The 24498-nt window shown below is 42.8% G+C and overlaps 1 protein-coding gene across 4 annotated transcripts in view; it reads right to left on the reverse strand.

The window, feature by feature from the left end:
• SRGAP1 (SLIT-ROBO Rho GTPase activating protein 1) overlaps window positions 1–24498 on the reverse strand; it is a 143446-nt gene that overhangs the window by 11303 nt on the left and 107645 nt on the right. For all 4 annotated transcript variants that reach the window (XM_048499492.1, XM_048499495.1, XM_048499494.1 and 1 more), the window contains 9 exons: window positions 19832–19859; window positions 19066–19099; window positions 16607–16667; window positions 16371–16448; window positions 12274–12408; window positions 8216–8321; window positions 7876–8100; window positions 6065–6144; window positions 2262–2442 (listed from right to left, as the gene is read on the reverse strand). In XM_048499492.1, the coding sequence (XP_048355449.1) occupies window positions 2262–2442; window positions 6065–6144; window positions 7876–8100; window positions 8216–8321; window positions 12274–12408; window positions 16371–16448; window positions 16607–16667; window positions 19066–19099; window positions 19832–19859 (928 nt within the window). The remainder of the gene's footprint in view (window positions 1–2261; window positions 2443–6064; window positions 6145–7875; window positions 8101–8215; window positions 8322–12273; window positions 12409–16370; window positions 16449–16606; window positions 16668–19065; window positions 19100–19831; window positions 19860–24498) is intronic.

The raw sequence follows: 24498 nt of genomic DNA on the forward strand, positions 1-24498 counted from the left end.
CTGCAATGGCTTAACCTTTCCTTGGCTCACCCTGGTCTGGTATAATGAGGCATCCCCATGTCTCCTCAGTGTGTGTGTGCGAGAGGGGGTGTATCTCTCACACTCCGAAGCATCTGCCAACTGCCTGTGCCTTGAGATAAATTTTTCTCTCCACAGTCTCTAACTGACAGAATAGCTCTGACTGAGCAACCTTTTATTGTCAGAATAAGAATTTTGGTAATGTGAAGAGGATGTTTAAGAGTTAATATTTCTCTTTCAGTTTTCACCCATATATTTTTCCTAAAAAGCTGTCTAAATTGTCTTTAGCTTCTCTTCTTGGGTACTTGTCTGTTAGGCAGGGCAGTATCTCTGAAAGAAAACTAAAATAATCTGTTGTCTTTCTGTCACAAACTAAATAAAGAAAGGGCACCAAAAGCTTTTAAAGTTGAAACCAGAAATTGAAAGAGAGAAAGAGAGAGGGGGAGGGAGGTACAAAGGAAGCTGGTTTTAGAGATACTACTATGTACAAGATTTTATTCAGTAATTTTTTCAGTTGATAGAAATTATAGAAAAGACACTATCTTTGTGCCTTCCTGTCACTTTGACACTAGACAAAATAAACTTGTTACTTCAATATAGTTGTTACAAAATTCTGTTTGGCTATCTAGCCCTTTTTCTAAAAATCTTACTTTTTATCCTTAGGTAAGTACTACACACAGTTCTTTGGACATGAACACTAAGGCAAACTCTCCCTTAGAGTGTCTCTCTGACATGATGCCTATCATAGAATAATGGTTGCTCTCCTTGAGGAAGCTCCAAGCCTCTCTAACTCCCCTTCCCTCAGAAGCTTCATTGCGTCATATCTGACTGGGGTCTCCTCAGTCGAAAAAAATAACCAAGCCACCAGTATGATTAATCAATGTTACTGTGTTATGTTTAACTCCAGGAACTCTGGTATGGATTCCTTTACTGAACTCTGCCCTTCCTGGTACTTGATTCAGAGAAGCACAGCCCACTCTGAACTGGCCCTCCACATCCAAAGAACAGAGCTACCATTCACTGGCTCTCATAACAAAACTTTCTCTTTTTTTCTTTTTCCAAACTCTATCCTCAGGTTTTATAATGATCTCACAGACAAGCCTTCGGGCTCTGAACATTCCACTGACTCTATAATCCTAAGTGCTTGTATATGTTACATCTGGTCTCATAAAGGACTGTCTGGAGGTGTGCCTGTACTCCCCCAACACCCTCTCCTTGGGGGCAGGTCTACAATGATTGTATGGAGTATGGGCCAACAGTCTCCCTAGCTGGGCCCTCCGGCCCCTCCCCTCCCCTGAGGTTTGAAGAGACTGCTTTGCTGACTTGCCCTGGCCCAAGCCACTGCCAACCTCTTTCACTGACCTGTTTCCAGGTGCAGGCTATTATGCCTGAACTCAGCCTCCCTTCTCAGGCATGTACAGGATGTGCCAGGCTCTGAGGCTTCACCTGGAACATTCTTGAGCATGGTCTCACCCTTCCTGCTTTCTTCATGACCTTGGCCAGGCTGCCTAATGAGGTGGTGCCTAGCCAGACTCTCCTATGAAGTAGGTGAATGTGGGGGCAGGATTGGTGCCTCTGGACAAATAATTTATGAACAATGTGTACAGGTGATATGTAACATAGAATTTGATTCTAAAAATGAAAATTGTTTTGAGTTGAATATTATGAGGTGGAAGACTGGTATAATAATAATAATTGCTTTTTGCCTGCTCCTTCTTCCAGCTGCTGTGAGCAAAGCTCCTGCTTCGAGTTTCAGATAGATGGGGGAGAAAGAATGAGTGCATACACAACAGGAAATTATGGAATTCCCCCCTTTTTTTGCATTAACAAATTATCCCAGAATCTAATCCTTTGTATCACATGAAACTGCCTTATACTAAATGAAACCACTGGTCTACCAAGGTCAGTACTATGTACTCTTACAAGCAGATGCTCTTCATGATCCCAGGGTGGAAACCTTTTACATTACTTACCACTTGGTTCTTTTAAATTGCATGTGATCTTGAGACCTCCTTTAGGCAAAGCAGATGCTATGCCACCAAGCAATGAACCGATCCCTGCTATCCTTATTCCCACCACTAAACACCCCATTTCCACCCCCTTTTAGAATTCAGTGCAGAATCACAAGGATACACAATTGTAGAATGAATGGCCTGAAGAAGTTAATTCAGTTGGTAGAATATACTGGACTAGACCAGTCTGATTCAGTAACTTGGCATTTCAAAAGATTAATTATTGCTTACATATCCTGAACCACTATGTATTGGTGAGGTACAAGGCCATCAATCCCATTATGTCTTCCTTCCCACCAGTCATCGGAAGCTCGATGATATAAAAGTAGGGAGGCTCCTTTTTTGAAGGAGAGTTCTCGTACAGATCTTCCTAAGTAATCAAACTTGGCAATAGCTTCTATTGGTTCACATTCTGTGAAGAAAAGACAAACCCATAAAGATGTTAAAACCTGAAAAGTAGTTTTCAGCACTAAAGACCATGTAATATGAAAGGCTATTCAAAGCAAACTAAATACCCAGAAGTATTTATCAACAAGTCTGAGGAGATTTGTCAAACCTTCTCATACATTTCAAATATTTGTAATAATACAAAGCAAAATTCATGCTCAGTAGCATCTTAAAGAACAACCAGACTTTCAGCATCTAAGCTCTTGAGAAGCAAAGTTCCCTTTACCAGATGCTCCAAGCTTTGATGGCCGAAAGCTTATACCCTGGAAAATCTTAGTCTACTTAGATGCTACTGAATTTGAAACTGAATTTGAGACTCTTTACAGTTGAAAAAAGTGGGGTATAAATCCAAACACCACTTCTTGTTATTTCTTTTGGAAACAGATAACTGTTCACTTTATAGAACTACTTTGAAATAAATTTTAAAATGTTGAAGATGTATGTATCATGCAGTTACTGAGACAATTTAATGAAAAGTCAATTTAAAGAGAAAGCTACTGTGGTGTGGTGGTTAAGAGCAGGTACACTCTAATCTGGGTAACCAGGTTTGATCCCCCATTCTGCCACTTGAGCTGTGGAGGCTTATCTGGTGAACTAGATTAGCTTGTACACTCCAACACACACCAGCTGGGTGACCTTGGGTTAGTCAAAGTTCTTTGGAGCTCTCTCAGCCCCACCTATCTCACAGGGTGTTTGTTGTGAGGCGGGAAGGGAAAGGAGATTGTAAGCCCCTTTGAGTCTCCTTGCAGGAGGGAAAAGGGGGTTATAAATCTAAATTTCAAGCCCTTGGAATGATGGGATAGTAAGTTTCTAGTATGTGTAAAGAGGCATCACAATTAAATTGTTACAAAGTAATTTGTTAATAATACTAGACTATGTAATTGTGGCTTCAAATACTCAAAGCCAGTAAGAAAATTCTACTTGTGCACTGCTCAGTGTTACAGGCAGAAACATTAAAGCAATGGCTGGACATGTTCTGCGAAAGAGAGTTCTATTTGGTTTGCTGAGAAATGGGGGCCCTCTGCCTAAAGTAGCTATTTTTCCTTCCTGTGTGCGTGCTTAGCAAAAAGAATGTAGTTGCAGATGGGGATTGAACCAGGTTCTTTGGGCTCACTGCTGTGCATTCATTTCAAGGCTTCTACTGACCAGATCACTATATAGCACAGGGGTGGGCAATTATTTTTTCCATGGGGCCGCATAAGAAACAGAAAATATTGTGGAGGGCCGGGCCAAAAGGCTGAACTCAATTCTGCATAATAGGGGCTGATAAGTGACAGACAGGTGCACAGATCAACTTGGAATCAGTGGCAACAGTTCTGCATACAACACTACTTGGCACAAAGAATCACAGGCTTAACCTACCTGCATAGTTGTCCACTGTGACAATCAAGCAAGTGGGGAAACTTAAGTCCCTTGACCTACTTTTTTCATCGACTGGTGCTTTTGAAAGCCCCGCAGAAGCAGGCAGCCAAGGCAACCGGCTTCTGCGGGGCTTTCAAAGGCGCCTCGCTCCCCAGCAAGGCAGGGGGACGAGGCGCTTTTGAAAGCCCTGCAGAAGCAGGCAGCCAAGGCAACCGTGCTGCTCACGTTAACCCTTCCCCTGGGAGGGGATCGCCCCAGAAGCCACTGCGCAAGGGGGGGAAGGGAGAGGGTTAACGTGAGCAGCACGGTTCTAAGCAGGTCCTCTTAGGGCTTAGGCCAAGGCCAAGTCTGTCATAAGGGCCAGTCAGGGTCATCCGGCGGGCCAGATGTGGCCCCCGGGCCGTATAATGCCCAGGTCTGATATAGCAGGATTGGGAGATGAAGTTATGAACCCTCCTCCCTTGCTATATTATGTGGGCAGATGATGGTAGACTGCAGGCTGTGTGTGTGTGTGTGTGTGTGTGTGAGAGAGAGAGAGAGAGAGAGAGAGAGAGACTGTGTTATCATGTGCCACTTGGCTGCTTTCCTGTCTGCCTTTCATGAAGTCACTGTGGCCATGCTGTGACTGATGGTCTCTGGTGCAATTGATATGGATGCTGCTCAGTTGCTATTCTCTCTACAACTTTATTTGAGGTCTTATTTACCCATGACTTCAATGCAGAGTGGACATAGGATACCAACTGGTGGTGCTGGTGCCAGCAATAGGCCAGAATTGGGGTGGCCACCTTAATTTTAGCCATGAAGCAATTTGCATTTCCTGTCAACGCTGACACTCCTACCAAAGTGGCACAATATTGAATTGTGAATTCTACTACTTTGATGGATGAAATGAAATTAAATCATGCACGAAAATGAAACTGCTTTTCATTCCGTGGACAAGAGAAAGCCATCATTATACACATTACAAACTTCTATTTAACATTTATGAAGAGTGAACAGTGCTCAATATATTGCATGGAGTACAGACACATCAGACATGTTGATTCATCCAGGAGCCATAACACACAAAATAAAGAGGCTTTCACATGCCTCTTCCTAGCTAGATAAGGAATAGTCCATACAAATGGTATTACTCTTGCAGTTCCCCAGCTTTATTTAATACCAACAGCAGAACACATGCAGTTCTTTGAAGAAAGCTGGAATCAGGAAGAGTGACTGAAGTCAGCTATCTGCTTGCTATTTTTGTCCTTGTGGAATAGCTGACCAGAGTGATTCAGGTTATATGTAGCCTTATGCACCTTCCTGGGAGGAAAGGCAGCATGGTACAGTCCAATCTCCTCAGATCTCTGAAGCTAAGCAGGATCAGAACATGGAAGAGAGACCTCCAAGGAAAACTGCAGGAAAGGCAATGATAAACCACCTCTGCTTTGAAAGCCTCTTGCTGGGTTGACATAAGTATGTTGTGACCTGATGGCATTTGACACATAAACATAGCTTTCTGTACATTTATGAAAAGGTAGGTGGGTTGAGGCACTCCTACAGTCTAACCAGTTTCCAGAGACAGCAAGGCTAATCTTTAACAGATGCCTACCCAGTTCTGTCCAAAATATTGCGTCTCGAGATCATGCCAATACCTTCAGATCTTTAAGCCACAGTAATGAAAATACTTATGGAAGAAAGACGTTTGGGCCACTTTAAAAGTTTGGATTCCAAAATGGTAGCCCATTGCAGTGTTCTATGGAAGCTTAAGAATGGCTTTATTGAAGCATGAACTTCAAACAGAAGACCCTACATAATTTGAATCAAGGGCATTGTGCAGCAAGACCAAGATGCCTGCAGTTGAGCGTGGGGCTAATCTTGGCAAGAAGCTGATCTGCAGTAACAATGATGAAAAAGAGGCTTTGGATTGTTGTTTTTTATAACCATGGGAAAAATTACTCAAGTTTAGAATCTTGAAGAACAAAGTTTAAGATGGCGTTTAGAACATCAGATTGCACCAAAAAACATTATGTACTGGAGGCAGAAATTTTTCACTGGGCCTTCCTGTCACAACCAGGAAAGAAGCAAGGAAACAGCTGGGTAACGACAGACTGGTCCATGTTAAAAATAAAAAATATATACAAGACATTTGAATCAAGGATATTATGTCAGATGTTCTTCATTTAACGTGAGCTGTAATGAATAAAACAGCATTTCCTCTGTGAATCACCAAAAACAGGTCATACCATCCTCACTGGTGTGTGGCTCTGTACTGCCATCCAGGTCCACTTCTTCTAAGGTACCATGTTCACTATACGGACTATCACTGCAGATACAAAACATTTCAGTTAATACTTTGTGGACAGATATATGACTCATTTAAAGCATCCAGTGGATATCGCATCAAATTACTGCTGCTCATATAATCACAGTATTTTCAGTTAAGAAAATGCACTTTGCACCACTGTCAGCCATTAAAAATGAATGTAACAAAAAATTATATCTCAGCATATAAGAATACCATGTTATGTTTTTCTTCTGGTTGCTCTCAAATGTTACTTTTAACCAAGATATGTGCAAATCAGGCTTGTTGGCAGTTTAGAAGAAAAACCCAGAAGTCAGAAGAAGGCAACATTATTCCTTAATTTTTTAAAAATAAATCAAAAGTTGTATCAGAAGGAATTGCTTGGAAATAGATGGATCTGTCTGTGAGTATCTGTCCCTGGCTGAGAAGCACAGTCAGGTATTCTGCACTTCTTTTTAATTATATCCTATATTTTAACCACAGGTGAGATCACTCATCAACTTGCTACCTTCCCTCCTCCCCCCACCTGGTCTGTTCAGATGCTCCTTCCTATCAAGCAAAGCATCTTAGTGTACCCAAAGAGCGCAGCTACTTCAAAGTCTACTACATACACTGTCTGAGGGAATTTTTCAGCCCTATGGAAAGTGCTTCACTAGCTGTTTTAACCCATCTCTTGAATCTGGAGCAATATTAGATGTAAGGCTGAACAGCACACATTTCTGAACTCCAGCAGAGAAATGAGTAGGAGAGATCTGGGGTGCAGTTCTATTTAAATTGCCAGTAAGGCCTAAACAGAGAATTACTACATTTATCTATGCTGGGGGCAAGAGGGAAACAGCTTCTGCTACAGAAAAAGAACTTAGGTCTCATCTGTGGCTTTCATTTGGGGTGCCCCATATCCCTCCTCATAATTTGCAAACTAGCCCAGTTCTTCACAATTTTGGACCAATTTTGTCAGCAAATCTATACAAACTTTTTTTCCCACATAACTATGTCATTGGTGCTGAACAATTTGCCCATTTGTGTAAAGCTTCAAAGGCAGTAGAGTTGTATAAAAAGTTCTTTGCAATTGCTAAAATTGAGGCACAGCAAGTTTTTTGACTGATTCAAAACAGAATTTTAGATGTGAGTGTTCATGTTATTCATGCCACACCCCTCGGCCTGGGGGTCTGTGAGACCCAAGTTCGTATTGGGCAAGGGTCCTTCTTCTAGATCTCAGATAGTGCCATTCCAGGTACTTTCCCAGCCACACAAATGGTAGGCCTGGCTGGTCCTGGTGATGGGTACCACAAGCTAGAATTCTCTTCTGTGGCCCTCCAGGCCCTTGGGATTAAATCCTCTTTCCCCTTTCTACAGGCTCTGCCCCATCCCAGCCTTCTCAGCTGCAAACACCTCTGGCTTAGCATTGGGAGGGGCAATCCCATTCTGACTCTGTGGTGCCACCTGGGGATTCCTCACCCCACAACTGACTGCCACAATGGGCCAATTGGAACTGGCAGGGAGCTGGGCCAATGCCATGGTCTGCTGGAAAGGCTGCCTGACACCTTTGGAGGCTGTGACCTGCTGTAAGGTCTTCTAGCTGCCACCTGGCTCATCCTTCTGCCAGCGGATGGCAGCTGACCAACTGCCCTGGGAGGTCCGTGGCGGGGGGGGGGGGGAGAGAAGGGAGAGGAGGCTCCATCTCCAGACAATTCATACATAAATTGTTGAGCTGATGATGGTAGACAACTTAAAGAACATCCTCCATCTTACCAGTAGTTATCTCCTGCCATACATTTTTCATAAACTGGGCCATCAAGCTCTTTAGCATCTGGAAAAATGGTCTCATGATGAATGATGATTGTTTTGATTATTTCATTCACGTGAGCTTGACATGACACCTGTTCTTGTATGTCTGGAACAGGCATCAACGTTGGGCCAAAACAAATCGCCAGGTTGTAAGGATCCATCATATTTTCATCACTGTACTGTGAAAGGCTGTTTTTGCCCATAAAAAAAGAGGCAAAAGAAAAGGGGTTGGTTTTTGCATGGCTTTCTGAAACAGATATATTACACTCACCACTTTTTATTGCTTTGACAGGAAGATACTTACTGATTCAGGAAGGCAAAGAGATACCTCAGCACTATAAGGACAGATCTGGGCAAAGTGAGGAGAAGTTTACGTATGTGAAGAGCCCTCTCATAGAGATTTTCTATTCCTATAAAGTAAAAGGAAATAATACAAGTGTTATTACCTTTGTGATCATGAAGAATTGGACTGTATGAGGTGTGAAGCTGAACCATTTTAAAAATTCTCTGACAATATTATTTACATTATTATGCTCCAATTGATAAGGATTTTTTACTAATAATTTGATAGAAAACATAAAATAAATATGAAAAATAGTACTGTGAGTGGAACTGTACTCGTGGAATGGCATTTCCCAAGCTTCTCTTTCTTGAAATAGCCCCCTGGAGCCCCTGAAACACTATCTCTGGTGGAGCGGGGTTGCCCATGAACAGTGCTCACTATGATATGGTGATCAGCGATGAAAGTGATATTAGCAAAAATTATCTTCTTGTCCTTGAGCCAGCAAATATATATATATATTTAGAAGTTCAGTTTTCCCTTTGCCTATATTTGGGAGTGCACAGTCTATATGGGGGAAAGAAAATCTGTTCCAAATGATATGAAAATATTAAGATTCTAGGGAACCTTTATCTCTAGTTCAGGAGATACAAAGGTTTTCACCTCATTCACAACCAGGTTAAGGCTAAGGAAACTGCTTTTAAGTTAGCTGAAATTGAAATGAGTAACACTATACTCTGTTCCATAGATATGATAGTTCAGTCAGTTGAGGTGCATTGGCTGAGAAAACTGTATGCCTCTGGATTAGAATGCAGTCGCCAGATGCTGCCTTTGTCAAAACCATTATTTTGTGCAATACTGAACATGGTACTATTGATACAAGAGCGTTTATGCCAAAATATATTTTTACTTTCAAATGGATGAGGGGAGAAGGGTAGGTAGGCATTAGGACCTACAACAAAGAAGATATAACAGGCTTTTTTCTGTGGAATATACAATCTACTATAGTCTTTATGTGGAACAGACTATAGACTAGCAGAACACAAGTTTCAGTCTCCAACACAGACCTAGCCACTGTGATCCATGCAACGGTCACCTCCAGGTTAGACTATTGTAACTCGCTCTACGCGGCCCTTCCCTTGTGTTTGATCCGGAAACTGAAACTGGTCCAGCATGCGGCGGCTCGCTTGCTCACAGGGGGCGCCTTCCGAGATCATGTTCAGCCTGTGCTGCGCCACCTGCATTGGCTACCAGTTGAGTTCCAAATCATCTTCAAGGTGTGGGTGTTGACCTTTAAGGCCTTACCCGGCCTGGGACCCTCGTACCTTCAGGACCACATTACCCCATATGTCCCAATTCGGCCTCTACGTTTAGCAGAGGCCAATCTACTGGAGGTCCCCGGCCCCTCAATGATGTGGCTGGCCTCCACTCGGGCCAGGGCCTTTACGGCTCTGGCCCCAGCCTGGTGGAACACTCTTCCTCCAGCTGCCTGGGCCCTGCGGGATCTCGGCGATTTCCGCAGGGCCTGTAAAACTGAGTTGTTCCACCAGGCCTTTGGAGAGACCAGCCGCTGAGTGTGCCCCCTTTATTCCTTCCTTTTCTGCTATATAGGGGTCCTTAACATCATTGGGACCCATTGTCTTCCCCCCCTCTCCTCTGGGAGGGTTTTAGGTTTTAAGTAAGGGTTTCGTGGGGTGCCTGTACTAATTATTATTATTATTATTATTATTATTATTATTATTATTATTATTATTTATTGGGTTTATAAACCACCCTCCCCCGAAGGGCTCAGGGCAGTGTACAATATGTAAATAGAGCACAATCAGATTAAAATACAATAAATATACATAAGTTACGATGGCTCTAATAAAAATAAACCCTACCCCATTAAAATACAACTTATAATTTAATATAATATTAATATTAATATCAACTATCAACTAAGATGGCGCCTACTATCAATTCCCTCTAAAACCATACATCGGAAGGGAAGGGCGGTAGGGCCACATGATGTTATTGCAGCAGAGGAGGAAGGAGAAAAGGTGGGCCCCCTATCAACGGCTAGACTCCCCAAAGGCCTGGTGGAACAGTTCGGTCTTACAGGCCCTGCGGAACTCAGCAAGGTCCCGCAGGGCCCGGACAGTTGATGGAAGAGCGTTCCACCAGGCGGGGGCCAGAGCTGTGAAGGTTCTGGCCCGGGTAGAGGCTAGCCGTATCATGGAGGGGCCAGGGATCACCAGCAAGTTGGCCTCTGCTGATCGCAGAGACCGATTTGGGACATATGGGGTAAGCCGGTCCCGCAGGTACGGAGGTCCCAAGCCACGCAAGGCCTTAAAGGTTAGCACCAACACCTTGAAAATGATTCGGTATTCAATGGGTAACCAGTGCAAGCGGCGAAGTACAGCTGTAATGTGTTCTCTTATGGCACCCCCTGCAAGCACACGAGCCGCTGCGTTCTGGACCATTTTCAATCTCCGAATCAGGCGCAAGGGAAGGCCCGCGTAGAGCGAGTTGCAATAATCTAGCCTGAAGGTGACCGTTGCATGGACCACTGTGGCCAAGTCGGTTTGGGAGAGGAAGGGGGCCAGCCACCGGGCCTGGCGAAGATGGTAAAACGCGACCTGGGTAATATGGGCCACCTGGGTCTCCATTGAAAGAGACGAATCTAGGTGGACCCCCAGGTCGCGGACGGAGGGGGTTGGTGCCAATATAGCCCCCTCTCACTCCGGCGGCTGAAAATCCCCCCCCCATGCCTCATGGAAATAACTGCTGTTTTAAATGGGATTTTATAGTGATGGAGCGTAGATATTAATTATAATTTTGATTCGCTCCTCTAGTCTAGCTAGTATATTATGATGTTTTATGTATGATGTTTTTATGTTGTACACCGCCCAGAGCCCCTTCAGGATGGGGCGTTATATTAAGTTAAATAAATAAATAAATAATAATAATAACAACAATAAGTGTGTTTGCTCAAAGTGGACAATAATTTGAATCCGAATCAATCCTACTTGAATCCTATGTGATTTTGCCATCAAGTCACAGCTGACTTATGGCAACCCTGTAGGATTTTCAAGGGAAGAGATGTTTGGAGGTGTTTTGGCATTGTTTACCTCTGCATTGGCTGAGAGAATTCTGAGAGAACTGTGACTCACTCAGTCACCTTGCAGGCGGAGTGGAGGAGTGGTGAATTGAACCTGGTTCTTAACCATTACATCACGCTGGCTCAAACCCTACCGGTCTTGAAAATGCCATGTCTGGCCCTTTATTTTAAGAATGGAAAGAAAACATATCTAGGAAAACATAGGACTTCGTAAGACTGTTTTGACACATGATGTTAATGCATTGTTTAGTTGTATTAAAATAAAAATAATTCAATTATGTGAATTACTCTAAGTAGTATATTTGAATACAACACTTTTTCTTATTAAGAAGAAGATGGAGGATAAATATACTACAAAATATACTGCACAGGCAAACAGAGTTATATAAATATATATAATTATATAAATTGATCTATGGAGCAATGAAGGGACCTAGCAACTTGTCTGAGGGTTACTGGATATCCATATATATATATGTATATGTAAGAAGAAGAAGAAGAAGAAGAAGAAGAAGAAGAAGAAGAAGAAGAAGAAGAAGAAGAAGAAGAGGAGGAGGAGGAGGAGGAGGAGGAGGAGGAGGAGGCGGAGGAGGAGTTTGGATTTATATCCCCCCTTTCTCTCCTATAGGAGACTCAAAGGGGCTTACAATCTCCTTACCTTTCCCCCGCTCACAACAAACACCCTGTGATGTGGGTGGGGCTGAGAGAGCTCCGAAAAGCTGTGACTAGCTCAAGGTCCCCCAGCTGGCGTGTGTGGGAGTGCACAGGCTAATCTGAATTCCCCAGATAAGCCTCCACAACTCAAGCGGCAGAGCTGGGAATCAAACCCCGTTCCTCTAGTTTAGAGTGCACCTGCTCTTAGCCACTACACCACTTTGTTAATCATCTTAAGAAAATCTGAGATTATCTGCTTTTAGGGGGCAGATACTACATTTATCAAAATGGAGTTTGAGAAACTGTAAGAACAAATGTAACTTACGGATGCAAGAAATAAGATCATTAAATCTTTCCTTAGGAAAGACAGGGTTCTCCAGTCCCCGGAAATACAACTTCAGTACTCCAGCAACTGAGTTAATGTCATGGTTACTTTGGTCATCTGCCAAAGGATTTTCACCTGCAAAAATAAATCAAGTTAAACACTCAGAAGCTTTCAAGCAGAACAGCATTTTGCTACATAGGAGTCTGAGCAGTGGTAAATAAATAATGACTGGTTTCGTAAGTCCCATCTGTGATTAAAATGAATGAAGATGACTAAAATACTCCTTTCCTTTTATTATAAATTCTATCAAAGCCTTAAGTAACAAGTTCAGAAGCAATATATTGGGACAGACATTTAAAGGTAGTCCTTCTGAAATAGTTTAGTAAACCTTGACAGACATTTTCACTCAAGGCACATCCTAAAACAAATAGAAATTTCTTCAAGCTGTATGTCCTCCTTTGAGCTAAAATAGTAATTAAAAGAGATTTTAAGAATATTTGCGCTTCAGTGTATTTCAATTACAAAGATTAGATACCAAATGCCAAACCTCAGTAGGGAATTTCATGAGTTTAAAGATTAATTGTGTGTGCTTAAAAAGACATGGGTGGTAGGACAACACTCTTAGCTACACTCTGTCTCATCAAAAGATAAAAGGAAATGTATATATTCATCTGCCACTAACTGGACCTTTGCTGCAGAATGCTCTGCTAAGATCACAGTGCCAAATTTAGTGGAACAGAGCATAGGACCAAGTGGAGCATTCTACAGCAAAGAAGGTCCAGTTAGTGGCAGATGAATATACAAATTTTCTTTTATCTTTCGGTGGGTCAGAGTATAGTAAATTGATAAATAAAAGAAAATCTAAACTTAAATGGTTGCAGGTGATACTAGTTTAATAACTTCAACAAATCATCAGATCTTTGCAGAGTTAGGGCTAACCAATAGAGATTAAAAGATACCCATGATTATTTTATAAAAAGAATGTAAAAGCAATCACTGGGCTGTGTGTTTGTGCATGATGAATTTGGTTGGGGGAGGTGTCCCAATTCTTTCCTCATGAGTCGTTTGTGCAATACAACCTGAAGACGTTTTGCCCCACAAAAAAAAAAAAGAACCAACCTCCAGTGCCTATGGAGATGAGGAGAAATTTAGATAAAGGAAAATGGCTTAGGGAAAAGTATTAACCATCCTAGTATCATTCACTCCTCTGGCTGCTTTCAAACAAAGACAAAGTGGAAATTTGATCATGGATCTTTTCTAGTTTGGCATGTCTCTTGAAATGCATCAGCTGAAATAGGGATTCCAAAACACTTTACAATGTTTGAGATGAAACTATTCAAATTAAAAACAGGGGTACAATTTTTCATTTACTTACTTGCCTGAGGTAAACAGCAATTACCAGAAGCAGACAAGAGACTGAGTGTTAGGTGAGTGTGTCCCACACTACCAAGAACAGCACAGGCTTTTTGTGTTGTTCCTTTCAGACCTTGGGAAGGGAGAGCAACCAGAACACTGAGACACTTTCTAGGCAGGGTCAGGAAAGAACTGCTAACAGCAGCTAGAAAGAAAGGAACTGAAGGGGAAGAGGGCAGGAATCAGGGTGAGGAAGAGACAGAGATTTAAAAGAATAATCTGCAGCGATGAACTAAATTCTTGACATGTATTCTCTAATTTATTATTTCTTTCTAAAAATGGGTGTGAAGCTCTCGCATGAGGGAGGGTGCAAACTATTTAAAAAATCTTAGTGGGAACAGACCTTTGGCCAATTAGAGTTTATCCTGAAACGGAGTAGTCAAGCATAATTAATCCTTGCAGCTGCATATAGTATTAACTCATACTGTAAATGGAGACATGTATCTAGGAGCCAAGGTGGCAAAGATGAGTATGTGAGACCTCATGGGAGGAGAACTGAGTTGTATGCATATTGCCATAATAAAGGCAGGTGGATAGGGAAGAAGTGGTGTGAGAATTAGATGCGCCTACAATCCTAGCAGTGAAAGTTTTAGGACCTGGAGAGCGCAGGAATACCTTGTATGTTTAGATTGACTAAGATTGGAGTAACTCTTTATAGAGCTGGACTGATAAAAGTTACTATGGAAGTTTCTAGCTGTTCTAATATAACAGTTAAAACGTAATGATAAGTAGGTTTCCAATAAATGTTTATTATAAACACAACTAATATGCAAAATAATCTACTACAATGGAGGTTCAATTAAGAAGTGGCATAGCCAGGGGGCATGGGGTGGTAGTGGAGCCCAGATGCCACATCCTAGGGGCACACAGCAAGGCAGCACTTCCCCTTGCAACTGTGTCCCAGCCAGAACTCTGGGGCATTCAGGTAATGGTACAGTTGAATGCCAGCGAGTGGGGCTTGTCCCATACCCAATATCCATGCAAAGATCAGGAGTGGGACCAGCTGGGTATATCCTGTCCCCCATCTCTATGTAGAGGTCAGGAATAGGGCCAGTCTACTTATCTTGCCCCTTATCCCCACCTGAAGGTCAGGAGCAGTAGGGGTCCATTTGAGCCTGGCCTTAGCACAGGTGCTATCGAGCCTCTGGCTTTATATTGTTGGCTCCAGCTCCAAGCTCCACCTCTGGCCTGGTGAAGCTTGGGGGCAGAGCCAACAGTGGCATAGCTGTCAATCAACAGCACCCATGCTCAGACTGAGCCTGGCCTCAGTCAAGTTTGGATTGAGCTATAAGTGGCAGACTGGAGTTTATAGGCTGGAGCCTGCAGCTTACAACTTGATCCAAGCCTGGCCTCAGTTTTGCTCAAACAAGTCCTTGCTGTTCCTGACCTCCAGGTGGGGATCAGGGGGTGGGCGAGCAGGATGGCCTCACTCCAGATCTCCACATGGAGCCAAGGATGAGCCTGGCTGACCCTGCTCCCACACCCCAGATGGAGCTTTTGGGTGGGGTGAGCCCCACTTGATGGGTGCTCAGCTGTGCACCAGTTGGAACTTAGGGGTTGGGGGTGCAGCTGTGGTGGGGGAATGCAGTGCCTGGTGTAAACCCTGGGTGCCATTGTGCACTTCTGCTGAACTGGACAGCAGGGCAGATGGAGGACCTAAGCTAGACTCCAAGAGCCGTTTTCCCTTTACTTTTCCTCCCTGACCATGACATAAGCCTCAGCCTGGAATGAAAGACATGTTGTCCTGCACAAAGGTATAATGGCCAGGAGAAAAATGTTTCATTCCTACCAGTCCTTATTCAATATTTTATTGTGGTAAGTTTCCTTAATTCTAGATGATATGTACAAGAGCCTCCAGTAAATAGGAAGTGATTTAAACATTTGAAAAACGTGTCATACTATTGACCCATTGATTATACCGTCTCAGAAAATAGACAAGAAACAGAGGGCTAAATTAAGTCATCTTTCCACAGAATTCCCTGTAAAGCTAGTAGTTTAAAGTCCTGGGAGGAATGTATTGTGCTGTATATATTAGAATAAGATATCTGAATAGGATCATATTTCACTCAAGAGTGGAAAGAAGGGTTGCCAACCTCCCGGTGACAGAGATCAGTTCATGTGGAGAAAATCACCACTTTAGAAGATGGACTCTATGGCATTTTACCCCACTGAAATCCTTCCTCTCCCCAACTTCTGCTGTTCTCAGGCTCCACCCCCAAAATCTCCAGGTTTCCTAACCCACAGGTGGCAACTCTACTGGAAAGCCACTGCGTGCTACCATCATATTGAAAAAAGTGTTGCGTAACACAGCCCAATGGGAATCTCTACATCATGGCCTCAACTGGCTTCTGATGCATCTAAATGATGTAAGCTTCAGGCACCCATGATTAGGGAATCGCATGTCAATCATGTCAGAATGACAGGTGGTTGATGCTGTCAGCATAAGGATAAGTACACAAAATATTTTCCTTCTTCCTTTACTTTTAGTTCTCTACAGAACTGTCCAATTGGCCTCCCAAAGAGATGTCCTCGTATTAAGACACAGCTATATGATGATTTGATTAAGTTTCCAAGAACATAAAGTGCTTCTATCTATTAAAAATGTTAGAATGTTAGGATATCAGTATACTAATATGGAAAAAATGTAATTAAATATAAATATGTTTGAAAGAAAATATAATTACCTCTCTCAAATGAATTTTTAATATCATTGACTTCCACCTGGGAGCCAGATACTCTGAAAATGCCCTGATGCTGAAGACCTAAAACCCCCCCAAAGGAATAAGGACAGACATAAATTAGACGCTAAGACTGTCTTAAATGGAGAAAAATAATTGATATAAGAATAATTATAAGTTATGAACAATCTTAATGAAAATAACTAGGATTGTGTTAAATGTTATTTTGGAACTAAACTCACCATACAGATTGATAAACCGAATACAGCTTTCTACTATGAGAGGAATTACTTTTCCAGAATCCTGGGGAGGGGGAGGAAAAAAAATTACCAAGAATTTTCTACTGCTACTAAGAGAGTTCTAAATCACACCTACCGGGTGAACTGTTCTAATTAAAGATCAATATCCTTGCAGTATTAAACCCATAACGATTTGAAGTCAATGAAGTTTTGACACAAACTGACAATCAGTAAAGGTGCCTTTCCTGTGGGCATATCTAACCCAGAAAATGGACCACATCCCTTGCGGAAGAGCACGTCCATCAGTCAACTCAAGGAAGATATATATGAGTTTTCCAAAGCAAATAAACATACAACTCTCAAAATTAAATATCATATGTATGTAAAATATATAAACTGCATTCACTGCTGACAGGGAAGGATGCAAAATGGCTAAAGGGGAACTACTGATGGCATTAAGAAATCCAGCACTTAAAACAGACACACAACTGATGAATTTGTACTCAAATTATTTGATTCTGCCTGCCAACATTCTCACATTTTCAGCACATGTCACAAAAGTCACCATTTAGGATTGCTGACCAGGTTACAGGAAACAATTACAAACAAAAAAATCAGTTGTAGGTGTTTCAGTGGCCCTTTTCAATGAAATAATATTATTTCTAAGAATAATTTTCTTACAGATGCTCCCCTATCTTACCTGCCATAGGGAAATCATCTGGGGAGAGTCACTTTGAGGCAGGTAAGTGGCAGGAAAGAGACAAAAGTTAAGCAGAAACTCCTCCTGCCAGTTCTGTCTTGTGGATTTCAGCCTCTGGCCTCTGGGGTGGTTGAAGCAAAGCAGGTTAAGCCAAAATCCAGCTAAGACTGAGGTCCTGTGGGTGGGTCAGGGTGGTGAGGGGGAGGGGTTTTAATTGCCGTTGCTTGAGGAGGTCCCGTTACCAGTGGCCTCCTCTGTTCGTAACCTGGGGGTCCACCTGGATTCGTCTCTATTCATGGAGACCCAGGTGGCCCGTACAACCCAGGTGGTGTTTTTTCAACTACGCCAAGTGCGGTGACTGGCCCCTTACCTTTCTCAGATAGATCTGGCCACGGTGATCCATGCTACGGTCACCTCCAGGCTAGATTATTGCAACTTGCTCTACGGGGGCCTACCCTTGCAGCTGATCTGGAGGTTGAAGTTGGTCCAGCATGCAGCGGCGTGGCTTCTCACAGGTAGCTCTATATGGGACCATATCTCTCCTGTGCTGCACCGGCTGCACTGGCTCCCAATGGAGTACCGGATCACCTTCAAGGTGTTGGTGTTAACCTTCAAGGCTCTCCATGGCCTGGGGCCCTCATACCTTAGGGACCGTCTTTCCCTCTATGTCCCTATCTGGTCTCTGTGCTCTGCAGAGGCCAATTTACTGGTGGTCCCTGGCCCCTATATAATATGGCTGGCCTCCACCTGAGCCAGCGCCTTCAGTGCTCTGACCCCCGTCTGGTGGAACTCACTACCATTTTCTGTTAGGGCCCTTTGGGGCCTTGGGGAGTTCCGCAGGGTCTGCAAATGGCTTTGTTCCACTGGGTTTTTGGTGGTGGGGAGGGGGGTCAGCCATAGAAAGGTTGTCACTCCTGTTGAATACACTCTAGAATACCATCTCAACCATCCCCCATGACATGTACTGTATGATCTGTACTGTATGATCAGTGTTATCTGATTATTAAATTATCCATGTTAAATCAGTATTTTGAGATTTTAAATGTTGATTTTAAGATCTATGTTATTTAACTGTGTATTATTGGTTTTAAATACGTTGTACACCACCCAAAGCCCTTTGGGGGCAGTCGGTCTATTCAATTTAAATTATCAATAAATAAATAATTTATAATTAGCTGTCAGAAGCACCAAACTACCAGTTGTGTATTGCTTGGCCCTGATAGAGTTCTCCATTTGGCTGCTCCCACTAAGTCAGTGGTGGCGAACCTTTGGCACTCCAGATGTTATGGACTACAATTCCCATCAGCCCCAATTGGCCATGCTGGCAGGTGCTGATGGGAATTGTAGTCCATAACATCTGGAGTGCCAAAGGTTCGCCACCACGGCACTAAGTCTTCCACATGAAATTCTGAAGAGAAATCCCTGTGTTGTGTTGATGCAGTGGGGAAAAGCAATCGTTCTCCCTTTTCATAGCCACTGCCTGCTAATCTTTGTTCCTATGCTCAGATTTGAACTTTAGTGCATGGAGACCAGAAATTTTCAACTTTAGTGCTTTAGAAACTAGTCAAATCCCCTGATCTTATAAGAACAAAGTAACATAATTTGGGGAAGCTCTGCACACTGGGGGTCCTTGTAAATGGAACATGAGCAGCAGCTGTGACATGCTGTTCTCACTTTGTGAATGAAAACACATCTAATTATAAGGAGAAAACAAAAGGCCATACAAAACCAGTGAAGTACTTTCATATCAGTAGGATGGTACCTGATGTCTTGTGTGGGAGTTCCTTCGTCCTCGGCTATAAGAGTTTTTAGAAATAGAGAAAATTAGACAGAGACAGTAAATACAAGTCACAAAATAATAGAGCACCTTCTACAAAGCAATAATTAATGAAAAGTACATTGAGTGCACTGATTCATAATAATGTAAAAAAGGGAAAAATGTGATTCATAATAATATAAAAATGTGTATAATATCCTGCAAACACAGCAGTATATCTTTACATAGTATAAATGTCTTAAGTATCTTATATTTGTTTTCTAAAAGCCATGTCTTTAAAAAAATTGGACTTAAAACATAACTGTCAAGTTCCACTCTTGGTTCAACTGCTGGTTTTAAAATACTGAACAGCATTTTAAACATTCACAAGTACACCTACCAGCAATATAAATCAGCAAATTAAAGACAGCAGGATTCTGCTCATTTGCAGGCAGACTGGGAAGCACAGGGGCTCTGGGCCCAGGGTCTGGTTGGCTCTTGTTCAAATATCTGTTTTGTTCCACTGATACGTAAGTTCATGCAAGTGTGTCCGTGAGATTCTGCCAAGCAGCAGCCCCCAATCCACTCTCCACACAGTTCCTGAGGGTTTATCAACCCTCAGAAATAAAAGGAAGACAGGAAAGATCCCTTTTTGCACTAAAGACAGTATCTAACCCATTGTATTTACCTGACATTTCAGGTGTGCATTTCCCAGTTTGAAAGCTTTATTATATTTGAAGATTCCTATATGCAAAAGTTTTTCAGATCTTACCTTGTGGTCATGTATTCTGCTCTGTGACCTAGAAGAGATTAATAATGGAAAAATTATTTGAGAACTAATAGCAGAGGCGTTCTTCCCATTGGGCAAAGTGGGCAGCTGCCCAGGGCGCTACCTTGTGGTGGGCGAAAAAATTGCAGGTTCATTTGTGGGGGATTTTGTTTTTATAGTGTTTTTTCCATTTTTGGCCTGCAGGAGGTGCAGATTTTAGGCTAGCAGCACCAAAATTTCAGGGATTTTTTAGGAGATTTCCTGATAATATGACCCAGGTTTGGTGAGTTTTGGTTTAGGGAGTCCAAAGTTATGGACTCCCAAAAGGAGTGCCCCCATCCCCCATTGTTTCCAATGGGAGCTAATAGGAGATGGGGGCTACACCTTCAAGGATCCATAACTTTTGACCCCCTGAACCAAACTTCACCAAACCTGGGTGGTATCATCAGTAGGATCTCACGAAGATACTCTGAAATTTTGGTGCTGCTATCTTAATAATTGCACCCCTGACAATAGGCACCCCTAAATTTCCCCAGATTCTCTTTTTTAAATCCACTCCCTTCCTGCCAAGGCTTGTTTTTTTTTTTTTTTTTTTTTTTTTTTTCAATGCCTAATAAAGGTTGTTGTTGTTGTTGTTGTTACATCCCACCCCTTCGGCATGGATTTAAAGGGAGGAATCTGAGGTCCCCAGTTTTAACATTAGAAAGGGATGCTGTTTCAGGGTGGGGCTGGAGAATCCAGTTTGTAATAGCATCATTTTTTTCAATATGTTGTTTGAATTCAGGGACCCCAGATTCTCCCTTTAAGGTGGATTTAAAAGGAGAATCTGGGCTCCCTAGTTTAAACACAATTGAAAATGATGCTGTTTGGGGGTGGATTCCAGCATCATTTGTTTAAACTAGGGAGTCCAGATTCTCCTTTTAAATCCACCGTAAAGGGAGAATCTGTGGTCCCCAGTTTAAACAACATTGAAAGTGATGCTGTTTCCCCCAATTGGGGGGACTGGATACAACACCATAAAATGTTTTCATAGCAGTAATAAAACATTTTGAAAGCATTTTGAATTTTTTTAAAAAAATATTTCTGCTGTGTGGCATGGCCCATTGCTGCGTTCAGATTTGTGAGTTGGGGCATGTTCTATATTGTGATGGTGACTTTGAAACGACCTGGTGGAAAAAAACATTGTTTAGTCATGGTGGGGGAGGTGGCCGCCCATGGGGGGGGCGGCATCAAACTCAGGTTTTGCCCAAGGCTCTAGTTTGCCTAGGTACGCCTCTGACTAATAGAACGAAATGTAAATACCGTACCTTTGCATAAGCTGTCCAGCTCACCTTCAGTCCTCAACCATTTCCAATGTCAATGTCAGCATTTGCATCACATAACTTCTGATTGCACAAAAACTCAATTCAAAATGAAACCACAGCAAATGCTTATCAGCCCTTTTCCTACTAGTAGTTCACATGAAAACAGGAATTCAATTCTAAATGTATTTGGATTGGAAGTTGATTTAGATTCACATTTCAACCTTCCTGAGTTGCGTTTAGGAAATTTTTTAAGTCCTAGAAATGATCCAGAAAGCCCTTTCTTGGGTTTCCATTCAGTTACCTTCAGATGGCAGAGGCAATTGAAGCAGGGCCTCTGAGGAAGACCATAGTGTGTGTGTAGATTCATATAGGAGAAGGCAGTCTTTAAGGTATATAGGTCCACAGCCACACTGGGCTTTAAAAGCCAATACCAACATGTTGAATTCAGCCTGGAAGCAATCTGGAAGCCAGTGTAGGTGGAATAAGACTGGAGTGACCACCAGTTCCCATTAATACTCTGGCCACTGCATTCTGCACCAACTATAGCTTTCCAGACAGCCTTCAAGGGAGCCCCACATAAAACACACTGAAGTCATCTAATCTATATGTCACTAGTGGATATACAACAGTAGCAAAATCTTTCCTTCCCAGGAAGGACTGCAGCTGGCTCACAAGCCAAAGTTGCTGAGAGGCACCCCTGACCACTACTGCTTCTGTCTGTTTATCTAACAGGAGGCGCAGGTCCAGGAACCCCTCCTCCCCCAAGTTATGAACCTGCCTTTTAAAGGAGTGCAACCACAACCAGAACAGGGGATTGCTGGGTTAGACTTTCTTCCAAATAGCAGCATCTCCACTTTATTAGTTTGTTAAGTTTCAGTTTATTAGCCTGCATCCACTGCAAAAGTATCTCTAGGTACCTCTTTACAGTTCCACAGACTCCCAGGGATTTTCTAGTCATGCGAAATACAGCTGAGTGTCATCTGTGTATTGGTGGTAGGTCAGCCCAAATTCCTGGATAACATCTTCCATCAGCTTTATCCAGATGTTGAAAAGCATATGGAACTTGATGGAACATTGGGAACACCATGGGCCAAAAACCCAAGGGGCAGAACAGCCAGGAGAGAAAGGAGTTTCTCTTTTCCAGGGGAACCTGAGTCGCTGACTGCTTCTTTGAAGGTAACACTGTATTATAGTCCCTGGCTGCCACTATACTGCCCCCCTCCTTTGGATTGGGCTGCCTGGCTGTTTCAGTCCCATGTGCAGCCCTGAACCAAACTGGAACAGATCTAAGCAATCCGCTTCATTCAGGAATCTCTGAAATTGGCCAGCCACTATTCATTCAAACACCTTGCTCAGGAATCCAACACTTGAGTCTGGACAGTAGTTATTTCAATTAGCTATTCATAGTTAAAATAAATAGTGGGTTGCCATGACCAGCTGGCATTTTATCAGTGGTCCATAGATTTTTTTTTAAATACAGTGTTTACCCAGTATGGCTGCAGTTATAAAAGAACTATTTAAATAGGTGCCACATAAGCAAGTATAACATTTATGTAATACTAGCGAGGGCCGACCACGGGTTGCTGTGGCAATTGTCCTTCTCATCACAGTCCGCAACCCACACAGATGTCCATGCAGGTCCAATGATCCCCAGCATAGCCTTTTGGGAGCAGCAGTGGCATAATGGCTAAGAGCAGGTGCACTCTGATCTGGAGGAACCGGGTTTGATTCCCAGCTCTGCAGCTTGAGTTGTGGAGGCTTATCTGGAGAATTCAGATTAGCCTGTGCACTCCCACACACACCAGCTGTGTGACCTTGGGATAGTCACAGATTTTCGGAGCTCTCTCAGCCCCACCCACCTCACAGGGTGAGGGGTGAAGGGCAAGGAGGTTGTAAGCCCCTTTGAGTCTCCTACAGGAGAGAAAGGGGGAATATAAATCCAAACTCCTCCTCCTCCTCCTTCTTCTTCGGTGGTCAAATGGAATCCCTCTTTCCCATTTCAATTCACATTATTATATGATGCTGTCTTGGTTTTTAGTATAAGGTAACCCTTTCCATTCCACAACGGAACTGTCCAGAGTGCGAATCCCGCTGTCCATGAGGCTGGTTGACACGCAAAGTCCTGGCTTGGGTAAGGCAGAACTGGGGCAAGGAGGCTATCCCAGTCAGGCAACAGAGGCAGGGTGGTGAGGCGCTCAGATCGAGGCCAGCTCCCTGGGTTTTTAAAGGGCCACGTGCAAAAGAAGTGGAGCCAGTAGTGTAGGTTCATCCCCACCCGGTGGATTTTCTTAGAAGAAAAAGGCAAACTCGGAGGATTTTCAATCCTCCCACATGTGAAATGGCATGTGGGATCTGAAAGTTTGCACACTGGTTATTCCTGATAAAAAGGATTTACAGGAGTGTTCATTTATACCCCACATTTCTTCCCAGTGCAGACCCAAAAGCAGTTTGCATAATTCTTTGCTCTGTTTTTTCCTTACACAGCCCTGTGAGGTAGGTTAATTTGACAGGGTAAGGAGCCCAACAACTCAGTAGCTGTGAAGCAGTGCCTCTTGATAGAGGAGCCAGCATTATCCACCCCTCTGAGGAAGGTTGTGGTGATTAAGGCTGATGTTGATTGATGGGAGTTTGTGAAAAAAGCTTTTTGGGAAAATTAAAGATGCCAAACTACAGGGAAGGCTCTGTAGGTTGTCAAAGAAATGGGGGAAGGAGTATAACAAAGCCCATGGAGAGAAAGCCTCAAATCCAATGGTGCCTTAAAGACCAAGATTTCCAGAGTATAAGCTTTGAGAGTCGTGCCGCCTTCTTTGCCCCTGGGGCCTTGCCCTTGAGCCCCTGCCCCTTGAAACCCCCACCCATGGGCTAGAAACTCGATACTTCCCTATGTCACTGCCAGCACCCTGCACTCCTACACTTGTTAACAGGCAAATGGTTCTTTCTCCCACCCTGGACATTTCACAGGTATATATACTCCACTTGCTTTACTACCATGAGATCCTCTGAAGATGCCAGCCATAGATGCAGGTGAAACGTCAGGAGAAAATGCTACTAGAACACAGCCATGCAACCCGGAAACCACACAACACCCCAATCATGTCACTTTGCTCAACTTGAACTTGAAGAATTTGCATTTATGTGGAAAACTACTAATGGTGCTTTCAGAAATGAATCCAGATTTTGTTTCACAATAACATATAAATATTCCTATAAACCCTATAGAGGAATAAACATAAGATATATTTGTGCAACAGATAAGATATATAATTGCATGGATATAAAATTCTGCAGGCTGAAGATCTTTTAAACTCATTTCTGCAAGGCAGTAACAGCATTATTATTAATCCCTCTGAAAAGTCGAGAGAAATA

Source organism: Sphaerodactylus townsendi, linkage group LG06 (genome assembly GCF_021028975.2).
Source record: "Sphaerodactylus townsendi isolate TG3544 linkage group LG06, MPM_Stown_v2.3, whole genome shotgun sequence".
Classification (NCBI taxonomy): domain Eukaryota; kingdom Metazoa; phylum Chordata; class Lepidosauria; order Squamata; family Sphaerodactylidae; genus Sphaerodactylus; species Sphaerodactylus townsendi.